The following is a 25,733-nucleotide window of genomic DNA, read 5'->3' as shown; positions in this document are numbered from 1 at the left end:
ATGGTGCTAGGTGTGGCGAGTGTGGAGGGCGAGGAAGCTCTTCGAATCCAGATTTGTCTCACAGCAGCCTTTGCAAGTCGAGAGGTGAGAAGGGGCATTGCCATGAAGTAGTAGAACTCCAACAGTCAACATTCCTCGCCGCTGTTCTTTGATATAATCTCGCAGGCGATGAAGAAAATCAGCAAAGTAGGCACCGGTAATCGTCTTATGACTTTCTAAGTAATGAGCAAGTATCACACCGTTTGCATCCCAGAATACAGTGGCCATAACTTTCTTCACTGATCTTGAAGACTTGAATATCTTTGGTGCCGGAGAAATGGAATGGTGCCATTCCATAGATTGTTGCTTTGACTCGGGATCAAAGTGGTAGACCCATGTTTCATCAAGCGTTACTGATCTCTTTTGAATTATTACGAAATCCTCCTCAATTAGCTCTAAATCTTCTCTAGCAATGTCAGTTCTTTTTTCCTTCGGCACCCAACGAGCAGATACCCTATTCATCTGTAAATATTCATGAATACTAGTGATAGTTTCAATGGATCCATAGCTTAGACCTGTGTCTTCCTCAAGTTTAGCAGTGGTGATACGTCTATCTGACAGTATAAGTTTTTCTATCTCCTTGATTGAATCTTCACTGATAAAAGTTGAGGGACATCCATACCGAGGACCATCATCAAGGCTTGTTCTCCACGCCTTAAACATAGCTGTTAAATGTCCAACAGTGGAATAGCTAGGACACTTATCCCCATACACTTGTGACATGCGGTCAAGCTTTTCTTTTGGAGTACTTTTTCTCTAAAGTAAAAAAACGTGATGACTGCTCGGTACTCGTTCTTTACCATTTCTGTGTCCATTTGGACCCCTATCACGTCCAACTGACTGTCAATAATATACAGACCAACAGACCTCAACAGACCAAATACACTTGCAATGAACCACTCAAACAATGTACTACATTGACCAGTTCACTTTGTTATGGGCCAAAGTTGAAAGTTAGTCAGACTTGAAACTTTTTGACCAGCCCTTCGTATCCATCAAACACACCGGCATCCTTCTCCCACCCTACAATTTCCTTCTTCCAACCCACCAGCATCCCTCTCCCACCCCACCAGCATCCTTCTCCCACCCCACCAGCATCCTTTTCCACCCCACCAGCATCCTTCTCCCATCCTACCTGCATCCTTCTCCCACCACCATCCTTCTCCCACCCCTCCAGCATCCTTCCCCACCCCCAACCCCACCAGCATCCTTCTTCCACCCCACCCCCACCAGCATCCTTCTCCCTTCCCGTCACCCACACGGCACGAGGACTGTGGAACAAGCATCCTCTCCGTTTCACTTCCATCAACCCCTTCCCAATTTCTGTCCCGACCAGCATACTTCCCCCACCCCAAACAACCTACCCAGCGTGTAACAGTACCTTGAGTCTCATCACTCGACGTGTGTCAGGGGACTCGGGTAGCGGAGAAGGGGAGATGCTGGGCGTTGATAGCCGTGGAACATCACCCTTCCACGCGACAGGTGGGTTGCACGGGATGTGCTACTAGCAAAGCCTAGTGTACTTAACCTACACCTCTGGTGGCAGCAATGATTGTGGGTTAACTACACACATTATTCCCACGAGTGAAAACTGTTGAATTGGCCCGGGGGAGGTGTTGCGGACGTGTGAGGGTAAGGGGTGATGGGTTGGTGCTGTCTGTCTGCGACCATTGTATATATACCCCTTCCCCAAATGAAGGCAACAGCCTGTGGCTATCGCACCGTTATTCCTCACATGTAATTCATATGAAGGGTGTATTGTGGGCGTGGCCGGGTGTATTACGGGTACATTACAGCAGTTCTGTCCCTGTATGGGCTGGAAGTAATGTGACGGGACACACTACCTTCACTCAGCGGGTATAATTAAGACATAATTAAAGTAGAGTTTCTTAAGAAGGAAATGCGAGGCTGACAGGGTTATTCCTGGGCTAGAATTAAACATAATATTACATTATGTGAAGTCGCCTGTGACATTTGAAATTATCTTGGACGTGAACACCGATGTGCATGCTCACCCCATACCCAGGACCCCAGTGAGAAGGTTGGGGGGGGGGGGGGGGGGGGGGTTGGGGCTGAGGAGTGTAGCAATATAACGCCAAGTTGACTATGCCTCCGAATAACATGCACGATTACAACAATATTTTAGAAAGAGATCTGATCGATATCAGTTTGAGGTCCGGTGGCAAATCTGGATAAGTGTAACTGACAACTTTCATTTCTGGCAAGACGATAATTGGTTCCTATCTTCAAATATTGGTTGAAAACAAAGTCAAATTCTGCACTGGACTTTGAGTTTCTACCACTTGTCCGCCAAATGTATGCAACGGCTTTGTGTCCAACAAATACGTATATTTGCAGAGGCTGGGATGGTGGACGATGACTGGTGGATGGTTGGTAGCCAAGTGGAAGGTTAGTGAGACGTGTGCCACATTATGGTTATCAGCCTCAATGTTTCTTTATTTCAGCACTCATTAAATTATCCTTAATCTTTTGTACTGGGTTTCTCGCAACCATCGACCAAGTCTACATGTCAAATCACAGAGCTGGTAAGAGTTATGTGTTGTCGTGAGTGAGTTTGGTTTTACGCCGCTTTTAGCAATATTCCAGCAATATCACGACGGGGGACACCAGAAATGGGCTTCACACATTGTACCTATGTCGGAAATCGAACCCGGGTCTTCGGCGTGACGAGCGAACGCTTTAACCACAAGGCTACCCGACCGCCCCTATGTGTTGTAAGTGAATTGGTGAGGTGAAGTTGGGTTTAACGTCGCGTCCAAGATTGTTGCACTTGTATAGCGACGTGAATGCACGTGTGTGTGTGTGTGTGTGTGTGTGTGTGTGTGTGTGTGTGGCTGCTTGTGCTAGTCCGGACTAATGCCGATTTTATAGTGCTAGCCCAATGAGATACCACGCCGCAGTTAATACCCAGTGAATACCCAACTCATGCACAGTACACTGAGCAGACGAGTCCTTATTTTTGCCCATTAATGCCCAGGCAGGGTAACAACAAGTGCCATCTTTTAACGTCTTTTGGTTTTATGCGGCCGGGAATCGAACCCCGGACCTTCCGATCTCCGGGCGGACGCTCTACCAATAGACCAAGGAGGCGTTCTCAAGCGATAGTGTAACGGCTTATGCATAACTAAATGTATAGTCCAAGCGAATCAGCGAATACAGAAAAATGATCCATATGGACGAGCTTAATCGACGTCGATTCCTACAACAAGCATGGGGTGATGGGACTTATTCTGTAACGGAATCTCATCATGGGCGGTTTGTCAGCGTTTGTCATTTTCTGGTCATCCAGCCCGGGTGTGGACATCTAGAAACTCCTTTGATGTGTTTTGTCACGGGTCATAGATTACTGTCCCCGTTTTTATTATCTCAGTCTGCAGAAAAGTCGTCAGAAACTATAGCGGAATAGTTTATAAGCAAGGAAAGATAAAGATGGCTCTTTCTTGATGGGCGCAAATAAACTCTTTGGGGTCTACGTCGCCTTTATAACTTCACCACCTGAACCATCACATCCGGGCAATCGTCAATTCCACAAAACTAATATAAAAACAACAATTACGGATTTTTAAGCGGACAAAACCAAGCGTTATTGATCGCACGGAAATCAAATCGTTCCCACAATATGTTTAAAAGACCTGCACGATGACTAAAAAACGTTTGAAAAAGTATTTATGGTCACAGCAGCAGTGCGGTTACAAAACCTCTGAATGATGACGAATAAAGAAGATTTCAGCTGGAAAGCAAAGAGCCGTAGTCTGTGACAGAATATTGAGTAACTGAGGTCCACGCGAACGAGTTAAATAGAGATTTGTGAAATATGATTTATTAATCCATACTATCTCACCAAGCGATTTCTTGACATTTGCCAAGGTCTAATACCAGTCTACTAAACAATATGGTAAAAAAAATATTTTGTACAGTGTTAGCAATGGTACTTTTTGTTCAAATAGTAAAAAATAAATAAGTCTTTTCCCACGCTTGTGCGCCACGCGGATATTCATGAATACGGGGATGTAACAAGCAACCGGCGCGTGGTTACAGCACGTGCATGTTACGCGTTAGTTACAGTTCGAGCAAGGGGAGGGGGTGTGTGTTGTTTCAGAACTGTCACAACTGGTCACAAGCACGTGGCACGTGTAATTAATGAGGTGCAGAAGAATGTAACATGCCATTATAACACAGCAAGTGACACTTTAACGTCAATACGAATAGGTTCGGGGTTGTGAGGTAAGCGAAAGACGCAACACAAAGCAAGGCTGAGATTCAGACGCCAACGTCAACATATTCCGCGTACAGAACGACGCCGTTTACATCGGACGCTGACTGCTGATGATGATGCTGTGATATCGACAACATGTCAAAGCTTACATTCTTGTCATATTTCATTATCAATATTATCAACTTGTATTACAAAGTCATACCGTAAATAACCATCTTTGAGTCAACTGTAGGCCTGACTTTGCTCTAATGCATTGTTAGTGTTAGCGCAGCATTCACTGTGCATAAGTGCTCTGTGAGCTGGTCTACAGCATAGAATAGGTCTTCAAAACCCATGCTTGCCGTAAGTGGCGACTATGCTTGCCGTAAGTGGCGACTATGATTGTCGTAAAAGGCGACTAATGGTCAGGCTCGCTGACTTGGTTGATGTATGTCATCGTATCCCAATTGCGTGGATCGATGCTCATGTTGTCAATCACTGGATTATCTGGTCCAGTCTCGATTAAATACAGACCGCCGTCATATAACTGCAATATTGCGGAGTGCGGCGTTAACCAACAAAACAAAAACAAAACAAAAAACAAGTCGTTCACTGGAAACACTGGCTCAAAGCGTTGTCTTGTTTTTGTGGGTTTGGACTCGGTGGTACTGACTAAAATAAAAGAAATATGAAAAACAATATGTGTTTGTGTTCCGATTTACGTCATACTGACGTCACTCACAGAGGTCTAGACCAACAGTAACTGTTAAATCTTATGAATCATATTTCTATCAGCAATCGTAATCGCCAACGAGCCACTGACGATATCTTCTTCTAAAAAAACAGGAAATAAGATTGTTTGTCTTCGGCGCGAGTTCGTCTATAAAAAATATGTATCACTCGTCGCAAATAAACGCTTCTTTTAATTTTTAGTTTGAAATAGGTGGTAGAATATTTTTGTGTTGCATATATACAAAATGTTTACATTTAAATTGGCTTTTTGTAGTAAAGGCATAGTTTTGTGTATGGTTAGTTGGTATTATGAGTTGGACTTTTGTCATCACTTCATTTCCTCATCACGATAGGTCATATACCATAGGCGTTGTTCCTAGACCCGCGAAGATCCGGGGTAGAATAGATTTTTAGCAACCCATGCTTGCCGTAAAAGCCAACTAACGGGATCGGGTGGTCAGGCTCGCTGACTTGGTTGATGCATGTCATCGTATCCCAATTGTGTGGATCGATGCTCATGCTGTCAATCACTGGATTGTGTGGTCCAGACTCGATTATTTTATTGGAATTTATCGTCATATTGTTGGAATAATTCTGAGTGCGGCGTTAAACAACAAACAATTATAAAACTAAATACACTGTGGTATAAATCGTGTGTCATCCAGCATTTAGCTTGTATTGGTTGGAGTATTTAGGTTGGGCCAAAAGGGTACGTACATATCACCAATGCATGTCATCGTATCCCAACTGCGTGGATCGATGCTCTTTATGTCAGTCACTGGATTGTCTGGTCCAGACTCGATTACTAGTATTTACAGACCGCCGTCATATAGCTGGAATATTGCTGAGTGCGGCGTTACACAACAAATAAACAAACAAACAAAACATATGACCAGTGATTTGAAAACATGTTAAGCATGAACAGAGAGCTGGAACAGAGAGCTGGAACAGAGAGCGGGAACAGAGAGCGGGAACTGAGAGCTGGAACAGAGAGCGGGAACAGAGAGCTGGAACAGAAAGCGGGAACAGAAAGCGGGAACTGAGAGCTGGAACAGAGAGCGGGAACAGAGAGCTGGAACAGAGAGCTGAAATGCAACTTTCTTCGCGGAGAAAACAAAAGTATGACATGGCATGTTCTGTCCGAGCACGTGCAAAACGAGGATATCGGACTTACTTTTAAAGGTGGTTTCCACACAAGCGGTGACCATGGATACTGCTGCAATGGAAACAGGCGGCAATGATAAGTGCAATACCACGTATAATATGAATACAATATGACACATACCCTAAAAAACGCAAACCGAGACGATATAGGGGCTGGGGTAGATTTGCTGTAACGGTTATTACTCGGAAACTAAGGCATAACAGTGCTTAGTGACGAGGCAGCACACGCTATTTGCTCAGAAATGACGTCTTGTTCCTCACCATTATTACCCTAATTTATAGATTGTGTTTATATCAGATAAGCAACAAAGGAACACGGATCGTTTTTCCTATTATGAAACCACGACACTTCTTTCTTCTTTGTTGCCTCCGCGGCTGTGCGGAGTTATGAATCTGTCTCCGTAGTTGTGGTGGGTCGAGGCCTCACATCAGGGGTGTCTGCCCGTGGGTACATGCGGATACCTGGGGAGCGTGTCAACAGGGGGTTGCCACCCCCGAGGGACCAGGCCGGGGAGGGATGCTGATGAAGAGATAGGGAGAGACTGGATCAGGAGTCTGGGGATGTGGTCGTGACATTACGAAGTCGGCGGCTGATTCTGGGAAGTTGCGATCACTTTCGGTGCCTTTGTGAAAGGAAACACTTTCAATTCTAATGGGTAGCAAGACGCTGGGTTAGCATTTGGGTAGTGCGATTGTTTAATGTATATTATATAGGACCCCTGAAGATCTGGTTAGAGAATAGATCTTCAGCAACCGATGCTTGACATAAGAGGCGACTATGCTTGTTGTAAGAGGCGACTAACGGGATCGGGTGGCCAGGCTTGCTGACTTGGTTGATGCATGTCATCGTATCTCAATTGCCTGGACCGATGCTCATGATGTCAGTCGCTGGATTGTCTGGTCCAGACTCGATTATTTACAGACCGCCGTCATTGAGCTGGAATATTGTTGAGTGCGGCGTTAAACTACAAAGAACAAACAAACATATAGATCGGTTTTATTTCTCTTTCGTTCATTCACTCACTCACTCATTCGATCATTGACTCACTCACACTACCCAATATCCACTGACTCATACACACATTTAGAGAAGACCTTTGTAGTATATCAAAGATGGAACCAGTTATAACATACGCTCTTTAACCTACCGGGCAAAGGAAATTATACACCTGAAATTGGATTTGTTAAAAAAAAATACAAACGTTATCAAAACGTTACTGGGCTGAAAACAGTCGCCGAAACACAACTGTGAAACCCGTATCAAAGACATCGCCATCGAATGACCGTCTCTTGTTCGTTTCATTTAGCCACTATCAAGCATGGGTGTATACTGTTTTTGCACGGCAATTTACTTTAACGTTGATGTTCCCGGAACATTACGTCCACAATACCCTATGCTTTTCGCAGGAGTCGACTAAAGATGATCTGGTGGTTTGGCTCTGTGACTCGTTGCTAATGAATGAGTGAGTGGGTGAGTTGGGTTTAAAGCCGCTTTTAACAGTATTCCAGTTATATCACGGCGTGTCAGCTTAATGTGGGAGGAAAGCCCGACGTGATGCAGGTCTTAGACGTTTACCACTTCGGTGAAACCCACGAGCACGGGTATGGTGCTGCCAAACCTTGAAACATAATCGGGGCGAACCTGGATTCGAACCCACAATCATAGGTTTCTGGCGTTCCCAAGGGACGCAACTCTGCACAGCGAATCGCGGCGCCTTAGACGACTGGACCAGCCACCCGTGCCCCCTCGGTGCCAATGAGTCGGTGGTTTGCCTGGTCCAGAGTCGCACTTCACGACCACCGTGATAAAGTTGGAGTAATGACTGCGACGTAAAACATGATTCATTTACTATTGTGTGTGCTGCGTAACCATTCAGTAGAAGTCTAGATGGTTCAAGTCTGGGTGGTTTCTTACCCTCACATATGAGCTACTAATTGGCAATATCGTATCCGACATAAAGAGTTCACATAACTTCAGAATAAAAGGGGGGCACGGGTGGCCCAGTCGTCTAAGGCGCCGCGATTCGCTGTGCAGAGTTGCGTCCCCTTGACACGCCAGAAACCTATGATTGTGGGTTCGAATCCCGGTTCGCCCCGATTATGTTTCTAGGTTTGTCAGCACCATACCCGTGCTCGTGGGTTTCACCGAAGTGGTAAACGTCTGAGACCTGCATCACTTCAGACTTTCCTCCCACATTAAGCTGACACGCCGCGATATAACTGGAATATTGTTAAAAGCGGCGTTAAACCCAACTCACTCACTCACTCACTCAGAATAAAAGCCCATTGTACAAAGAACAACAAAGTAATGTTCCTAAGATCCACAGATATTTCTATATTATGTTGTGGTATAATAACTGAACATTTCTAAGAATGCAGTTTCACCGAAGTGGTAAACGTCTGAGACCTGCATCACTTCGGGCTTTCCTCCCACATTAGGCTGACACGCCGTGATATAACTGCAATACTGTTAAAAGCGGCGTTAAACCCAACTCACTCACTCACTCTAAGAATGCACATCGGAAACATCCGTTTTTGTGACCTCGTTGAAATAATGATGACGGTTAAACGCGATTGTTTGAAACACCCAGTAGCACATCCGGTTTGAAAATGATGATTGATTTATTTTTTTAAAATGACTCACTTTTCTATTAAAGTCGAAATTGTATTTTCTAATTATAATTTCGCGTTTTCTAGTAACGTGTTTTGATTCATCCACGTTGACAACCGCCTGCTTCACACTTGGGTACGAATGACTTAAGTGTGTTAGTGTTTCAATGCGTAAGTACAGAGTTGTGTCTCATCGTGCCATAAACCTGAGGACCCGTGAAGACCTGAGGTAGAATAGGTCTTCAGCAACCCATGCTTGCCGTAAAAGGCGACTATGTTGGTCGTAAGAGGCGACTAACGGAATCGGGTGGTCAGGCTCGCCGACTTGGTTGATGCATGTCATTGTATCCCAATTGCGTGGAGACCCGTGAAGATCCGGGGTAGAATAGGTCTTCAGCAACCCATGCTTGCCGTAAAAGGCGACTATGTTGGTCGTAAGAGGCGACTAACGGAATCGGGTGGTCAGGCTCGCCGACTTGGTTGATGCATGTCATTTTATCCAAATTGCGTGGAGACCCGTGAAGATCCGGGGTAGAATAGGTCTTCAGCAACCCATGCTTGCCGTAAAAGGCGACTATGCTTGTCGTAAGAGGCGACTAACGGGATCGGATGGTCAGACTCGCTGACTTGCTTCATGCATGTCATCCATCTCAATTGCTCAGTATATCAATCACTGGATTGTTTGATCCAGACTCGGTTATTTTCAGACCGCCGTCATATAGCTGGAATATTGATGAGTGCGGCGTTAAACAACAAACCAACCAACCAAGCAACCAACCGACCAACCAACCAGCCAATAGTGAGTGAGTGAGTATGGTTTTACGCCGCTTTTAGCAATATTCCAGCAATATCACAGCGGGGGACACCAGAAATGGGCTTCACACAACCAACGAATAGCGTTGAAGGATGCTCATAATGTCAAACACTGAATTGTCCTAATGTAAATATCCCTTTAATAAATGATTAGGTTACTTTGGTTTTATACTTTATGACTGGTTCAATTTCTTTAGTTATGTCTTCAAATGAACCCGGGTCTTCAGCAACCCATGCTTGTCGTGAGGGGAGACTAACGGGATCGAGTGGTCAGACTCGCTGACTTTGTTGATGCATGGCATCGTTTCCCAATTGCGTAGATCGGTGCTCAATCACTTCACTGTCTAATCCGGACTCGATTATTTACAGACCGCTGTCATATAGCTGGAATATTGCTGAGTGCGGCGTTAAACAAACAAACACACCATAACTCAAATGGTCAGTACTTCATACTGACGTTCCACCATGACGCCCCTATCTTCAAATGGTTGCTTGGACGATATATATATAAATTATCTTTCTTGTAAACGGCAATATTCGGAAAGGAACGATACTAACCGATGGCGCTATTCGTCTCCACTCGCCCCATACCGTAACCTGCAAGACATTCGGCTTCTCTCGGAATGACACGAGTGCCCCATGATGGCCACGAATACGAATGACTACCAATGAAGGGGAGGTAACTGTGTCAAACGGTCAGGGAGACCCTGTCGCCTTGTTCGGTTGCATATGACATAGATCAGAATAGCTTCTTCGCCATGCCGTAACCTAGATGGTTACAAAGCTATACAGGACTCCTGAGGATCAACACGGCACAAAGGAACTTTGCAGCGAAGCTCCTATTGATGCAAGTTGTTACGTGTGATTCTCAAATTAAAACAATATGTCAATCCAGAAGTCTGTACGTAAAAGAACTTAGTGTGAAACCAACAAACAATCAATCAATGGTATACGTTCAACAAATGTATTACAACATCTACTAAGTTTATAAACCAATGCAAATTACTGCACAGCAATTACAAAGGCAGTAAACAATAGAGTGGTAGTACAATATTCAATGACAATATATAATATGATGACAGTGGTCAGTATCAAATGCAAAAATATAGTGGGGATGGCAAAATTCAGTGATAATAATATATATTCAAGCTTCCGAGATAGGCTCGGCAAGGAATCAAGGATGTTGAGCGATCCTCACATGAAAGCTGGTTCCAGAGCGATGAAATGATTGAGACACGAAATGATTGAGAGACCAAATCTGTGAGATATGCGTAAACACACTCGTGTCTCCTATATATACATTCCAACTAGCTTCCTGAACTTTCCAGACAGTGATGTAAGGCTCTATACAATGCGGGGCCAGTCTCGCCGTTTCCGGAAGTTTACACATTACGCTAGCGTCTAAATATAGTAACTTCCCGACAAATGCCCCAAATGGCACAACATTCCTGACGAATAATCACTGTCCAAATACAATGCAATGAGCGTCTACCGAATCTGAAAAAAACCCAATGTAACACAGTTACAGTCATTGTTACATTGTTACACTGCCCTGTAACAAAGTACCTATAAAGTGCACAAGTGTTACCGAGAAGATAAAATAGATTGTAACTTGCATGCGGTACCTTCAGATTAAGGAATGGGAATATGGCATATTTCAGTTTAAATATTTATGTAAATTGAAAGTAGAAAACAAACCTAGTGATGTTCTTTCACAACAATGGCTTCCTGAAACATTTGTTATTGTTTTCAAGGACCATGGGGGATAAGGTTGACAAAATCATAATAGATTTACATGATACGTCTGACAATGATATATCTACAGTGGTAAAGTTATTAATATTTTTTTCATGATTAATCTTTTCAAAGTAATAGCTACAGTGTTGTAATATTATTTTGTAATGAAGTAGATCTGCACATGGAGACATGGAGACATGCAGACATTGTTAAACTTGAAACACTTACTGTTATTTTTAACCATGAACCATAATTCTCTATGAGAGTTACGTTCCTAATGGTAATATGTTTACTCCTGTAGCCTGACACGTCAATTATTCACACTGTCCAAAAATGCTAATATCTCGCTACACGGAAACTAGGTTAACGTTTCCCGCAGAGCGATATGCGATAGGCCTGTTACCGTCCCTCTCGACAGACACCCACGGAAATGGGCCAACGTTTCACCGCAGCGAAATGCTGTATGAGATAATAGGACGGATAGAGCTAGACTGGTACCCTGCCCTCCCCCCCCCCCCCCCCCCCCCCCCTCCAACCCCCCAACCCCAGCGGCTGCAGGCGAGGAAATCCAGTCTCCACGGGTGTAGGATGTGCATAGGATCCAAGACAATATCTACGTTAAGGGCGCAGTTCGCATTAAGGAGTCTGCGACTAATGGATCAGAACTATCGAGTTTTACAAGCTAACGGGGTCTGAACTATCGAGATTTCCTGATTAACGGGGTTACACTGTATGAAGACACACATAAGAAGAAGAAGACAGCTTATGGCATCTGGATTGTCTGGTCCAGACTCGATTATTTGCTGACCGCTGCCATGCATACACGTGCGGCGTTAAACAACAAAACCAAAACACTTTTACCCCAACATCCTTGCACCAACTCTTTTACAAACCCTCGCACACATTATTAAACATAGTTTTACCCATATTCTTGAACACACCCTTAGACAAGCGCTTACTCATACTCTCACACACACGCTAGATCACGTGTGGTCTAGTTAGGTCAATAAGCCATTGTCCATAGAGAGGAGGACCTCATGGAGATCCCGCCCACAATGGCCACCACATCTAGAGGAATCTAAATCCATGACGCTGGTATTGGCGCCAGCCGCTAAGAGCAAAGGAATGGCAATGGTGAAAATCGATGCAGTCCTAATTTGTGACCATCGCGCTCCGTCTAGCAATCCGTCGGCGGCTATCTGTGAACAATTGTTGTGGAGACTATCAGAGGCCGTAATGAGAGCACTGATTGGAAGATATGAGATTGCGGGAGGTCACCAATAGGTGGCACACATCAAAGGGCCCGCCCGACCTGGCGCGTGCTGACTGGTCACGGGTCGTTGGACGCAGGCAATATCACCCAGATTACACTTGGAGCTGTTTACAGAGGGGATGGGGAAGGCGGGGTTGGGGGGAGAAGGACGGTTGTTTTTTTGGGGGGGTGGGGGTGGGGGTGGGGGCGATTAACTGGGCACTGACGGTATGTGATGGTTTTGTCACCCCCGTGGGTCGAATATATAGTTAAGAAAACAGTGTTCGACCGGATCAGTACCTGGATATTAACAATCTCAAAACACAGCATTCCCACATTTTACAAATAGGGGTGTAGAGACAAAAATATAGTATGCATTGTCGGCACTGTTTTATACATGACAAGTGAACAGTTTAGCATCTAGAAGTTCATAGGAGTTTCATCCCAGCAAGTTCGCAATGGAATCTGTGTATTCCGTGGCAGAACTCTACATGTTTCTCTGCAGACTCCAAGAGGCCACCATGCCTGGAAAGATACGCCGATACGACCGATAGGGACGGAATGTACTTCCTTCATTAGATATATACATTAGACTGAATACATGGATCCAAAGTGTGTGGTGATGGGTGTGTGTGTGTGTGTGGTGTGTGTGTGTGTGTGTGTGTGTGTGTGGGGGGGGGGGGGGGGGGGGCAATGGGATCGCACTCCTCCCCTGCTGTATGTAATAACATATGCATGTCCACTGTGGTGATATAATCATATCGACATGGGTAATATATTCTTATTATTTGAATTGTCTGGGGGGAATAAAATGTTCCAAACCCGGATCTATTAATTTACTAATGGGTGCGGAAGTTTAGATTTTTCTATCTTCTTGTTTCAATAATAGACGTAAAATTATGTATATATTTTGTTGTTGATCGACGCGAGGCATGTCGCGAAATGCTTCGTGGAAAAATTAGCTCACGTGAGGCACTGTCGTCAAACAATGTCTGCAAAACAATCCTTTTATAACACCTAACTTTATTTAAATCGAAATATCTCAACTCGGGAGAGTTGCTTTTTCGGGACGTCAACCGTCATCAAATCACAACGTCCCTTGATCTATCAAAATTGATAAGATGGTGGCTACGGCAAATGAAATACACGTTGCACCCATTAAAGTTGGAATTGGTAAAGGCATCCAGACACGGTTGATGCTGAAAGTGGATAAAAAAAGGGTATCTGAACTAAACGTACTCCTGAAGATATTTCCAAAATAAAACTCTTTTTAGATCACAATTTAAATATGCTAAGGGTTTCTTCGTTAGATATTTTTTTACGATATAGGAGACTGAATACGAAATGTGAAATTAACGATTTCAGCAATGCATGCAGGTGATTGATTGACATTCAAATAAGAACGAGATTCGAGTAAGTCTTGCATGACATTGTGTCTCTTTTCTCGTTCCCAGGGTTATGAGCAATTCATGTTTAGAAACAACACTGGCACTGTTTATTGGAACAGTATATTGAATTAATTTTCTATCATGAAATGATTAAATAATTCCTGAACTGAACACTGATTGGGGACGTTTTGTCCCCCTCTGTCAAAATTTCATTTCAGCCTTAATTCATTATAAAGGTGGTGTTTCCCATTGTTGCTTGGAAGGATCGCAATCTGACAGGAAACCATACACCTCTCCGACATCAAAGTTTGTGAAATAATAATGTCTTTAGCCCCTAACAGTTCGCCATCAAAGCTAGATGACGCCTTCGCCCAACTTGGCGTGTTTCGCTTCCTTGCCTCAGTGTTCGTTATGGTGGTTAAACAATGCATTGGTGAGAGCGCTTTGTACGGCAACGGAGACCGTTAAACCTGGTTTCAGCGAGGGGGCAGGGCTGGGTGGGGAAGGTAGCGTAGGGGTAGGGGATGGGGTGGGGAGATTTAGAGGGGAAACCGAATTCGGGAAGAACATTAGGGTAGAATTGTTCTTGAAGTCGGACAGGGTTCGGGGTGGAGTGTTTAGTTTTGGTAGGGGGGGGACTAATTTGCGAAAGGGGTTTGGGAACGGGTGGAGAAAACGTTTAGGGAAAAGAAAAGGGTAGGGAGGCTTTAGGTAGGATTATTATGAAGAGGGGGAACGGAGACATGGAAATCTTGGGGCGGGTACAGATTAAAATGTTTGGAAGAATGTATTATTTGCTAGCGTTAATTGTCGGAGGGAGAAAAGGCGAAAAAGCAATTTAAAATGACAGACTTGAGACAGAATCAGATTATTTAAGATTAAGCACTGAGATAGACGTGGGATGCTTGCTTCAGAAGTAAAGGCTAAAGAATAAGTGAAACATTCTTTGTTCAACTGGCATGTACAGTTCTGTTGCTGGAACGTCCTGTTCGGCTAGGAAACATTGGTAGTTGAGATTTCGCCAGTGCAAAATTAACAACATAATACCAGAAAACTATTTCTGTTTCGCTGAAGATATGATAGGAAAAATAAGTTGATGATAAAAGATTAAACTGTTTTATTTGAACGTTAATTTTCCATTTGAATAAAATAATCTAATTCTGACCTGTTAAATCTTGCAAAGTCAGGACTGCGGACATAAAACAATAAATTTTAAAAAAAGGTCATATGGGAACAAAACCACTTTGATCCCAAGAGTCACATTTAATTTCATTCGAAAATCATTGAAATCATAGAATAGTATATATTCTGGCAACATCTGAAACAGAAAGGAACAAACTGATGAATTAAGTTTGTGGGTTATATTTTATTGTGATGTATTGAAGAGGGTTAGATATATCACCGAGGGTATTCACGCATTAGGATATTATGCAATATAAAAAGTACAAGCTGTGAGACTGGTATATGGAGTTGTCATGGTCTGATTTGAATGGCGGACCATAATGAAGCCACTCAGCTGTATGGTAATGGCTGGGGGGTTATCAATCTAATGTCCAGGTCACGTGACAGCCTCGGGCACCCCTCCCTACATCCGCTTCTCCCCCTTGTTTTCCAAATGGTGACGTATGACGTCACCCGTGATGATGACACGCAGGCGTAGATCATTAATCACACGAAACAAGAGGCAAGTTGTCTCATTGGGTTTTTATTGCAGTTTTTTTTAGGTTTCCGTGGAAAGGAAATTTATTAATTTGTCAGCGGAGTCCCACCACCATCCATCATTTTCTCATTTAATGCCCAGCCAATCAACATCAACTCCGTTCCCACTCGATATCCACTTCAGTCCATCTCACGCCATCACATCAATACTTTAACCTAAATCCACACACTGTCCGCTTCCTATGCCCACTCAATCCCAATCTCAACCTCAGTCTGAACCTCAACCCCAATCTCAATCCAAATCTCAACTTCGGTCTAAACCTCAACCCTCAACCCTCAACCCTCAACCTTAATTCCAATCCCAATCCAAACCTCAATCCCAATACTAAAATCAACCTCAGCCCCAATGTTGACATCAATCACAACCCCAACCCCAACCCCAACCCCAACCCCAACCCCAACCCCAACCTCAAAACCAACATCAATCCAAATCCAAATCACGTCCCCATCTCAACCCATTCTATTCCATTCCCACAATTCTATCGCAATCCCACCCGATCCGCACCTACTCCTTACCCCACGACCACGACCACACCACACCAACCCGACCCCCACTCCCGTAATCCCACCCGATTCGCACCTACTCCTCACCCCACGACCACACCACACCAGCCTGACCCCCACTCTCTCAACCCCACCAGACCCCACCTGCTTCTCACCCCACGACCACACCAGCCTGACCCCCACTCTCGCAATCCCACCCGACCCCACCTGCTTCTCAACCCACGCCGACACCAGCCTGACCCCCACTCCCGCAATCCCACCCGATCCCCACCTACTCCTTACCCCACGACCACACCACACGACACCAGCCTGACCGCCACTCTCGCAATCCCACCCGATCCGCACCTATTTCTCACCCCTCGACCACACCAACCTGACCCCCACTCTCGCAATCCCACCCGATCCGCACCTATTTCTCACACCACGACCACACCAGCCTGACCCCCACTCCCGCAATCCGTCCCGATCCCCACCTACTCCTTACCCCACGACCACACCACACCACACCACACCAGCCTGACCCCCACTCTCGCAATCCCACCCGATCCGCACCTATTTCTCACCCCACGACCACACAAGCCTGACCCCCACTCCCGCAACCCCACCCGATCCCCACCTACTCCTCGCCCCAGGAACCACACCACACCAGCCTGACCCCCACTCTCGCAATCCCACCCGATCCGCACCTATTTCTCACCCAACGACCACACCAACCCAACCCCCACTCTCGTAATCCCACCCGATCCGCACCTATTTCACCCGATCCGCACCTATTTCTCTCCCCACGACCACATCAACACGACCCCCACTCTCGCAATTCCCCCCCACCCCACTAATCCTCACCCCTTCCACACCACACCAACCCGACCCCATCCGTATTCCCTGGTTCAGTTCACAAAATAACCCCAATCCCCCTCTACCGCACTTCATGACTGCATGAAAAACCGCCAACACTAATAGTTGAATGATGTCTTTTGTTAATGATAGCACATTGCCTCGCACCTACAGCATGAGGTTGCCTGACCCATATATCGCAGCACAGGTAGACATATCCCTTCGCGACGCCTCACCACATACAGTGTATATATACATAAGAATTTAAGGGCTGGAATAAAAGGTCACATAATGTAAGAACATCTCTGCAGGAAGTAATGATTTATGCATGTACACGGTATGATATAATCATATTGACATAGGTAATATATTGTTAATATTTTATTTAAAACCATATTTCTGTGAAAGGAAAAAAATATGTTAAAATCCCACAGAGAACACCAGCCGTGTCGGTTGATTATCGCATCTGAGTTTGTTTTTTATTGCAGACTCGAAAAACAGTTGTGTTTTTGTGTCAGGCAAAAGAAAGTATACACTAATGTTTGATGGTGGCTAAAATGATTTGGTTGGTTGGTTTGTTGTTTAACGCCGCGCTCAGCAATATTCCAGCTATATGACGGCGGTCTGTAAATAATCGAGTCTGGACCAGACAATCCAGGGATTGATATCATGAGCATCGACCCACGCAATTGGGATCGATGACATGCATCAACCAAGTCAGCGAGCCTGACACCCCGATCCCGTTAGTCGCCTTTTACGACAAGCATAGTCACCTTTTATGGCAAGCATGGGTTCCTGAAGACCTATTCTACCCCGGAATCTTCACGGGTCGGCTAAAAATGAAACAAACAGGAAATTGTTATTCAGTGGTGCTGCGTTTAGTATTGATGTCACTTGCGTTTTCGTCCTTAGGTTTGACTGTTTTCAGCCAAGTAAAGTGTTCATAACGTTTGTAATTTTTGGGGCAAATCTTGTTTTCAAGTGTATACATTCTTTTGCCCAGCAGTTTATATAGCAAACAGCACAAAAGACCCGAGTCTGTTTTTTGTTTGTTGTTTTTTCCGGTTTTTTTACATAATATATGTTAAATAGCTTGGTTGTTTTTTTATCTATCTCATTTAACAGAAAACCTGTATCCGGTTTTCATGTGCAAAGGTGTATCCGGTTCTCACACAAATAAACGTCTATTGTTTGAAACATTAACACTTAAACCATGTCTGTAGAAAAGTAGAATTTCATTGAAAAAGCCGCCAGTTGTCATGGGAATGTTCAAATGTTTGGATGAAAAACGCTATATGTGGCGGCTGATTGGGGGAGGTTTTATGCCTACTATATCTCAAACCTTGACGCTTCCAAGACGAAATATCGTAGCTTTGATTGTCTTCACATTTTTATAATGTTTATGTCCACTTGATTTCAAGTCGGCGCGTTAAAATTCCCGTGAAGAAACGCTGTAGCCAGGTCTCTGTCGAGAGCGCATAATAATGTCCACTCGGGACAAGTCGTTGCAGGCGCCCCCGTCACTGTAGGCGAGACAGTACGCCCATCCTGGTCTCATTAGTAATAACATGAGATTGCTCGCTACTTGTTGTAATTACTGACCTCCGACAATATGTCCCGCTGTAAAACGGCCATGTACAGAATATGGATTAAATAGGGGGTTGGGAGGTATTGCCATAAATTGGCCTCGTGCGTTGTGTCGCGTTGACGTCGGCGTGTTCCGAGTCGTTTCGGCTGTCAAGGATCTATTGTGACTGGTTCTGTATAAGCACTCGGCGGACGCTGGACATGGAGTCATGTATAGATGGGCAAATGGCCATACTAATCCGCGTCCACGTGGACGGTCCCGCCTCTGGTGATATATGGAGGATAATCCGCGTTAATTCTCCCTCTTCTAATCACTTGTTGTGACTGACCCCTACCTGAACTGCACCTCTCCCCGGAGAGATAATACATACCCTCGAGATAGCTGGACTTAACTCGTCAAAATTTCTCTTTTTATCATCACTTATACTGTGAAGTTTGCCGCACTCGCGACTACAAAGACTCATCAAAGAAGTTGTGTTGATGAAGAGGGGGTATCATGGAGTAAGCATCTAGACGTAGGGACTGTTGTTTTTCACGAACGTATCAAGGTCACACACTGACCAGTGTACACATCAGATTTTAATACCATCACACATTAGAAAAAAGAGTATTCCACACACACAGAGAAAATTGTGTATTTAGGTCTCACTTTCTGTACAATAACGTAAAATGCAGAGTAAAACCATCCTAAAAACAGACAGACAGACATCTTATATACATGTACATGTCAAAGAACATAAGAATACAATTATATCATATTGTTATACGCGAAACACTCTGTAAAGGTGGTGAGAGATTTTGTATACGTGTCTAAGGGTACATGCACCACATAAAATACAAGAGCAACATACATGAAAAATATGTTAATAAAAAGAGATATTACCTGTAAAGTAAATAACAACATTCAATAGGTCTACGAGATACCGTGCATGCGTGCTACCGAGATTCAGTTAAAATATATGATATATGATAATTAACTTTGATTATACACATGTATGTACATTCCCTACATATAGATACAATTTAAACATTGTATACACACAGATATGGACAGACCCATACATACATGTAAGTTACGTACAGACATCCATCTCCATCAGTCACACACACTCAAGTAAACACACACATTCAAAAATATATACATGTATTTGTTGGTGATATACTTATAAATAGTGCTCTCACAGACACAGACACAGAAAGACACGCACGCACGCACGCACGCACGCACGCACGCACGCACACACACATACATACATTCATACATACATACATACATACATCCTCTGGGTTTCGTCTCATTATGCGATATACCACTCAAAATAATTTAAGGACAGTGGCATGACTAATACACTTTAGTAATATGAAAGGATTGGTGGTCCTTTACTTGATTTGGTATCCCCCAAATAAAGTGATCTTATTTAATCAAAATATATCTTGTAATAAAAAAATATATTCCACATGGAGCTCAGAACAATGCTTATTTCCAGGTTTGGGCAATCTAGACTTGCCAAATAATAGTAGACTTGAGTTGGATTCATTTCTTTATATTTTCTAGGTCTGGGAGACAGTGTGGTATAGGAGTTACGACAGTCGTAGCGCTATGGCCGATTTGTGAAACCGGGCCAGGATTGGAATCCACGATCCCTGGTTCCTTGTTTGTTTGTATGTTGTTTTACGCCGCACTCAGCAATATTCCAGCTGTATTACGAGTCTGGACCTGACAATCCAGTGATTGATATCATGAGCATCGATCCACGCAATTGGGATCTATGACATGCTTCAACCAAGTCAGCGAGCCTGACCACCCGATCCCGTTAGTCACCTCTTACGACAAGCGTAGTCGCCTTTTACGGCAAGCATGGGTTACTGAAGACCTATTCTACCCCGGATCTTCACGGGTCTAACTTCTTTTGAAGTAGTATTTCTCAGGCTCCGTATCAACAACTAAGCAGTATATATTTATTACACACCATGTATCGATGTTTAAAATGTAATAAATGTAAGTGAAGCAGAAAAAATCCAGTTTGTAATAATTAAATGTATACACGCTTTTACACGAGATCCTGGCTGCATAGTTTGTCGATAACATCAGTCATGTTATGTTGTTTTTGTTGTTCTTCCAGATACATGTGTATGTGCTCTGCTTCATTGCATTTATTCACTTGATGAAGGAGTAAGTAAATACTCCGAAATGTTGTGTTCCTCATAATAAAGAAGTTGACATCCATAAATTCACATCCTCGTGTCTATCGCTTTTAAACGCCATTCAAACACTTAATCATATACTGAGTATATGTTTCTAAGGACTGGTTAATTTCAAAATGTGTTGTGCTTTAACATGATAAACCGTACCTTTAATATCACTACATCAACATTAACCGAATAAAACCACACAGTTTGTCACATTGGGATTGGCCATCAAAGCTCTCAACGACAAACTAACACTTCGTTGAACACATTGCCCTAGCACGTGGCAGTTCCTTGTCATGAATAGCGGATCACTGAATATGCTCTTTTGTGCGAATTTTTCTCAAGCTTCTTCAAACGCAATTTCAGTATCTGAATTGGGAAGCAATATAAATATAAATATGGGGTATAACACACCGAGTGAATTACTAATGTTTAATAAAGCTTTAAAATAATTATTGCGCCCGTCGTCTTGAAGTGAAGTAGGTCGGTGTATTTTCAATCGCCCATTTTGATAACAATGTTTTATTGCTACACTTATCTATGCTTGAGAAGCGCCTACGTTTGTTATTACCTAAAAGTGAGATTTTGATACAGTTGAAAGGCTCTCATTTTCTTGAGCCCGAAACACAGACAGCCAAACATTACTCGTTGTCTAACTTATAGTTCTCTGTATATAGTAGGTATATGTGACACGGTCCGTGACGCCACGCGCGGCTCACGAGCTCGGGTCTAGCTGGAGGGCGAAGGGAATGGCGCCAGACCTGAGACGGGATTACAGAATATATTACACCCTGACATCTCAAGTTTTCGGCTAAAAACCTTCCGACATGCATGAGTCATGGGATGGGACGTACAGGTGGCTGTGTGGAGCCTGGCGACGACACGCTGCAAAGAGCTTATACCAATGTACGAGGGCCTCAAGCGGTCTGTCTTGTTAGATAAGTTAGATAGTCTAGATATGAATATATATCATGCAAGGGCGTGGTTACGTTACAACTCCCGGTCTGGGGAGGCATTCTGAATTTTGGACCATTTATAGAAAATGAATTTAAAACTAAGTGATATCAAATTTTGGAAAAAAACGGTGTAAATATGTTTTTGGGAAGGCAATTGGTAGTGGTGATTTAACTCGTACCTGCGTTTCTTTTGATACAGATAGACATAGATTTATTCAGTATGAAGGCCATACGCCCATAATACGTAACGCCACGCAGGTGCAGATTCTCGTCCTGTTTGATGGTGACGTGTAGTTTCTCAGTTTTTTAATCCAAACTTAGAAGTATTCATTCATTTCCATAAATCATTTGTGGTTTTGCTTATTTTAAATGTAGGTATTTTCTTCTCGTACTCTCTGCCAACTGCAAGTCAGGGAGAAGGAAACAAGGAGATGAAACATACTTATATAGGCATAGAGTCGCGTACTTGAAGCATCCAGCCTTATTGGCTGACAAGATACTAAAACCTGCCGGGGTAGCTAAAGGGTTAATAATAGAGTTTACCACGGAAGTGTGTTTTTGGATGGTAAATACCAACGCCAAGGCTTACTAAATTCAACGTTTCTTCTTAATTGAGGATATTTACCATCCCAAAATACACAAGCGTGATAAGCTGTTTATCATATAACGTAATTCTTAATTTCTATCGTCGATCACGTATTATCATCTCTTTCCAACGATACCCTAACTTAACAAGTTTTCCTGGAATGTGCGCGTTAATGTATTACGTTAAAAGGTGGGCGTTTAGCCAGTCGGGTAGTGACAGTAGTTGGTTCCAACTTCAACTTGTATTTAAACTACCATTTACATGTAGGCCAAAACACAATTGCCTATACATATTTTTTTCAGTGTCAGTGATCGCCTTTCGCGGCAATCCTTCAGTCCGCCCGCAAGAGTAATTGCCCTTTGCTAAAGGGACGTTACTCCAGTCTATGAGGCGTTTGTTATACTCTGCATGGCATGTCATAACGTAACGAAATTCAGTCACGTGTCCCAGGCATCAGTTACGTCCCTGTTAAACACCGATTTTCGGTATCTTAGATTATTATTTTAATAATGATGAAAGTTATCCAAGTAATTTGATCAGAACCCCGATTTTCAGTTTGGACTCGATCGACGATAGACAAGGGCGACGACATGTTTGTTGGTAAACACTGACAGGAGAATCGACAAAAAGCACCTAACCTTTCATATTTCCATATTTATCCGGGGGTGCCCCCAACGGATATATTTTTGTCCGCTATATCCTGCCGAGAACTTGACGCATTGTATGCTAAATGTTATTTACATGTTCCCAGTATTTAAGATTATACATACTGACATTTCAGAGTCCATAAAACCATACAGTAAACTACTTTTATAACGAACACGCTCATAACGAACTGACGGATATAACTAACTGTATTTGGTCCCGTCATTTTGCTGTATATATACTGTACATATGCTTATAACGAACAACGGTTATAACGAATTAAAATTATTCTTCACCTAGAGTTCGTTATAACCGTACTTTACTGTATTAAAAAAAGACAAGACGAAGAATTTATAAAAAAAAACATTTGAAGCTTAGAGTTGAACATGTTGGTAGTGACCGCCATGACTCAGCCCCTACCTATAACGCTAAGCTAATGTTTGTATCGTTTAATTTAATGATATTTGGTGTCTTTTGTGTGAAACCACAGCCGTCTCTATTTCTTCAAATATTGCCAGACTTTTCACCCATGCATACACAAGTTGACAGGTCCGAGGTGAGAAGAGGACGGTGTATACTTCATTACCCCTGGACACAAATACGGTCTGGAATGTACATTACATAGATCTGGAGTCGGCGTGTGTGGCGTGGTTGGAGAAGCGGTCAAGTTGATGTTATCTGGACACTAGCAGTTGTGGGGATCGGCGTTATGCGGGTCGGCGGGGATGTGTAGGTGTGACAGGTAGATTGGACGCTGTCAACACACCTGTCAGGTTACCTCAGGTGTAGGGCGAGTTGGACTAACGACCATTTCATGAGACGATCATAAAGCAAGCTATTTCAACCTTGAGTAAGCATTGATAGGTTTGTGGTCAGTTTGTGGGAGGCGGAATGACGACTTGACAGTGGGGAGGAAAACTCATCCCCTTCACCTCCCTCACCACACACAGGGATCCCCTCCCCTCACTCTCACCCCGCACTGATACACCACCCCACCCACAATGATACTCTTTGGAGTGTTTCCTATTTCGTTCAATATCCCTTCTAAACGCCGGGATCAAGATATTGGGTGTTTAAAACCAGGTTAAAACTCGAACCATCTCCCCCGTTCCGACTGAACTCCTACTCTGCTCAGAAAACGTACATCTTGTAATTTACCCACAACAAAGATATTTCTTTTTCTATTTCCACACTCGTTACTTATTTAAATTATTTGTTTTCATACGCAGTATGTGGTTGTCAATTTAAGACCTTCATTTTAAACTGCAAAATGTAAGTAAAAACAGACACAAACACATACCTTTAATGCTAAGAAGAAGAAGAAAAAGGAGAAGGAGAAGAAGAAGAGAAAGAAAGAGGAGGAGAAGAAAAAGGAGTAGGAGAGAAAGGAGGAGGAGAAAAAGAAGAAGAGAAAGGAGGAAAAGAGGGAAAGGAGAAGAGAAAGAAGGAGGGGAGAAGAGAAAGGAGAAGAGAAAGAAGGAGGGGAGAAGAGAAAGGAGAAGAGAAAGAAGGAGGAGAAGAAGAAGAGAAGTACATTTGTATTGTGCAAAATTCCATTCACAGGTGGTTCTTATAGCGCAAAAGGGTTAATAAAACTGATGCATGATATGAAGAACAATTCATGTTAGGCCGTAATATTTCTGTAACAGATGTGTTTACAGTCCACCCTTCGAAGATGGAAGCGTTGGAGACAGTTTCTGTTCTAGCGGCAGTTGGTTGCTTAGTGCAGAGGCCAAAAACTTGTATCATGGCCGATATCTGTATAAACCACGCTTCTTTCGAATATAACATTGTACAGGTATGCACCGTGTTACCCAAAAATCTTAACCAGCAAGAGATCAACATTAGCTCTTATACATCGACATTTGAAGTTATGTTGATGCAGGTATTTTATATTGTCAATGCGTTGTTTCCACTATGAAGGGATAGGTGTATCATAGTTGTGTCTTAAGTCTTAGTTACATAATGTACAATGTACATCGGAGCAGGTTCTGCTTATTCTAGTGGGGGTACCCACAACGTTCACATAGTTTTGTTTGTTTGTTGGTTAACGCCGCACTCAGCAATATTCCAGCTATATGACGGCGGTAAATAATCGAGTCTGGACCAGACAATCCAGTGATTGATATCATGAACATCGACCCACGCAATTGGGATACGATAACATGCATCAACCAAGTCAGCGAGCCTGACCACCCGATCCCGTTAGTCGCCTCTTACGACAAGTAAAGTCGCCTTTTACGGCAAGCATTGGTTGCTGAAGACCTACCCATCCCGGATCTTCACGGGTCACGTTCACATGGAGTGGAATCTTATACAATGCTGTATGAGAAATGCCCAAATATATTATTAATTCAAATATATACATATGGACGTAGGGGTTTGCAGCTGAGTGGCTATAATGAAATTCAAAACGAAATAAACAACCTGGCAAAAGAAAGTATACCCCCATGCTGCATATACGGTAGCAAAAAATAAAACAAAAAAGTATTTGATCCCGGCATCATAAGTTATGTTTTTGATCTTATTTTTACAGTGTTTCGGAGTGTTTTCATACCAGTAACGTTTCGATAACGTTTGTAATCTTTTGGTCAAATCCAATTTTCAATTGATCAATCCAAATCCACGTCCATCTTTTGCCAAGCAGTTAAATTCATAAATTCCGCATTTCAAAACAGTGTTATCTGTTGATGTGGTATGTAATCATTCTGTCATTTTCAGAATGTTTGCAATGTATTTTGTTAAAACCATTTTCACAGGC

At 43.3% G+C, this 25,733-nt stretch overlaps 1 protein-coding gene across 1 annotated transcript; it reads left to right on the top strand.

The window, feature by feature from the left end:
- LOC124152069 (cyclic nucleotide-gated cation channel beta-1-like) lies at window positions 1-24,548 on the top strand. Its single transcript, XM_048380643.1, has 4 exons — window positions 1-107; window positions 1,022-1,521; window positions 2,398-2,448; window positions 24,286-24,548. The coding sequence occupies exons 1-4, from the start codon at window positions 1-3 to the stop codon at window positions 24,546-24,548; spliced, it is 921 nt and encodes a 306-aa protein (XP_048236600.1).
- Window positions 24,549-25,733: the final 1,185 nt, after the last annotated feature.

Source organism: Haliotis rufescens, unplaced genomic scaffold (genome assembly GCF_023055435.1).
Source record: "Haliotis rufescens isolate VD_foot unplaced genomic scaffold, xgHalRufe1.0.p SCAF_32, whole genome shotgun sequence".
Lineage (NCBI taxonomy): Eukaryota > Metazoa > Mollusca > Gastropoda > Lepetellida > Haliotidae > Haliotis > Haliotis rufescens.
The sequence above is the reverse complement of the archived record's forward strand: the minus strand, read 5'-3'. Positions and strand labels throughout refer to the sequence as shown.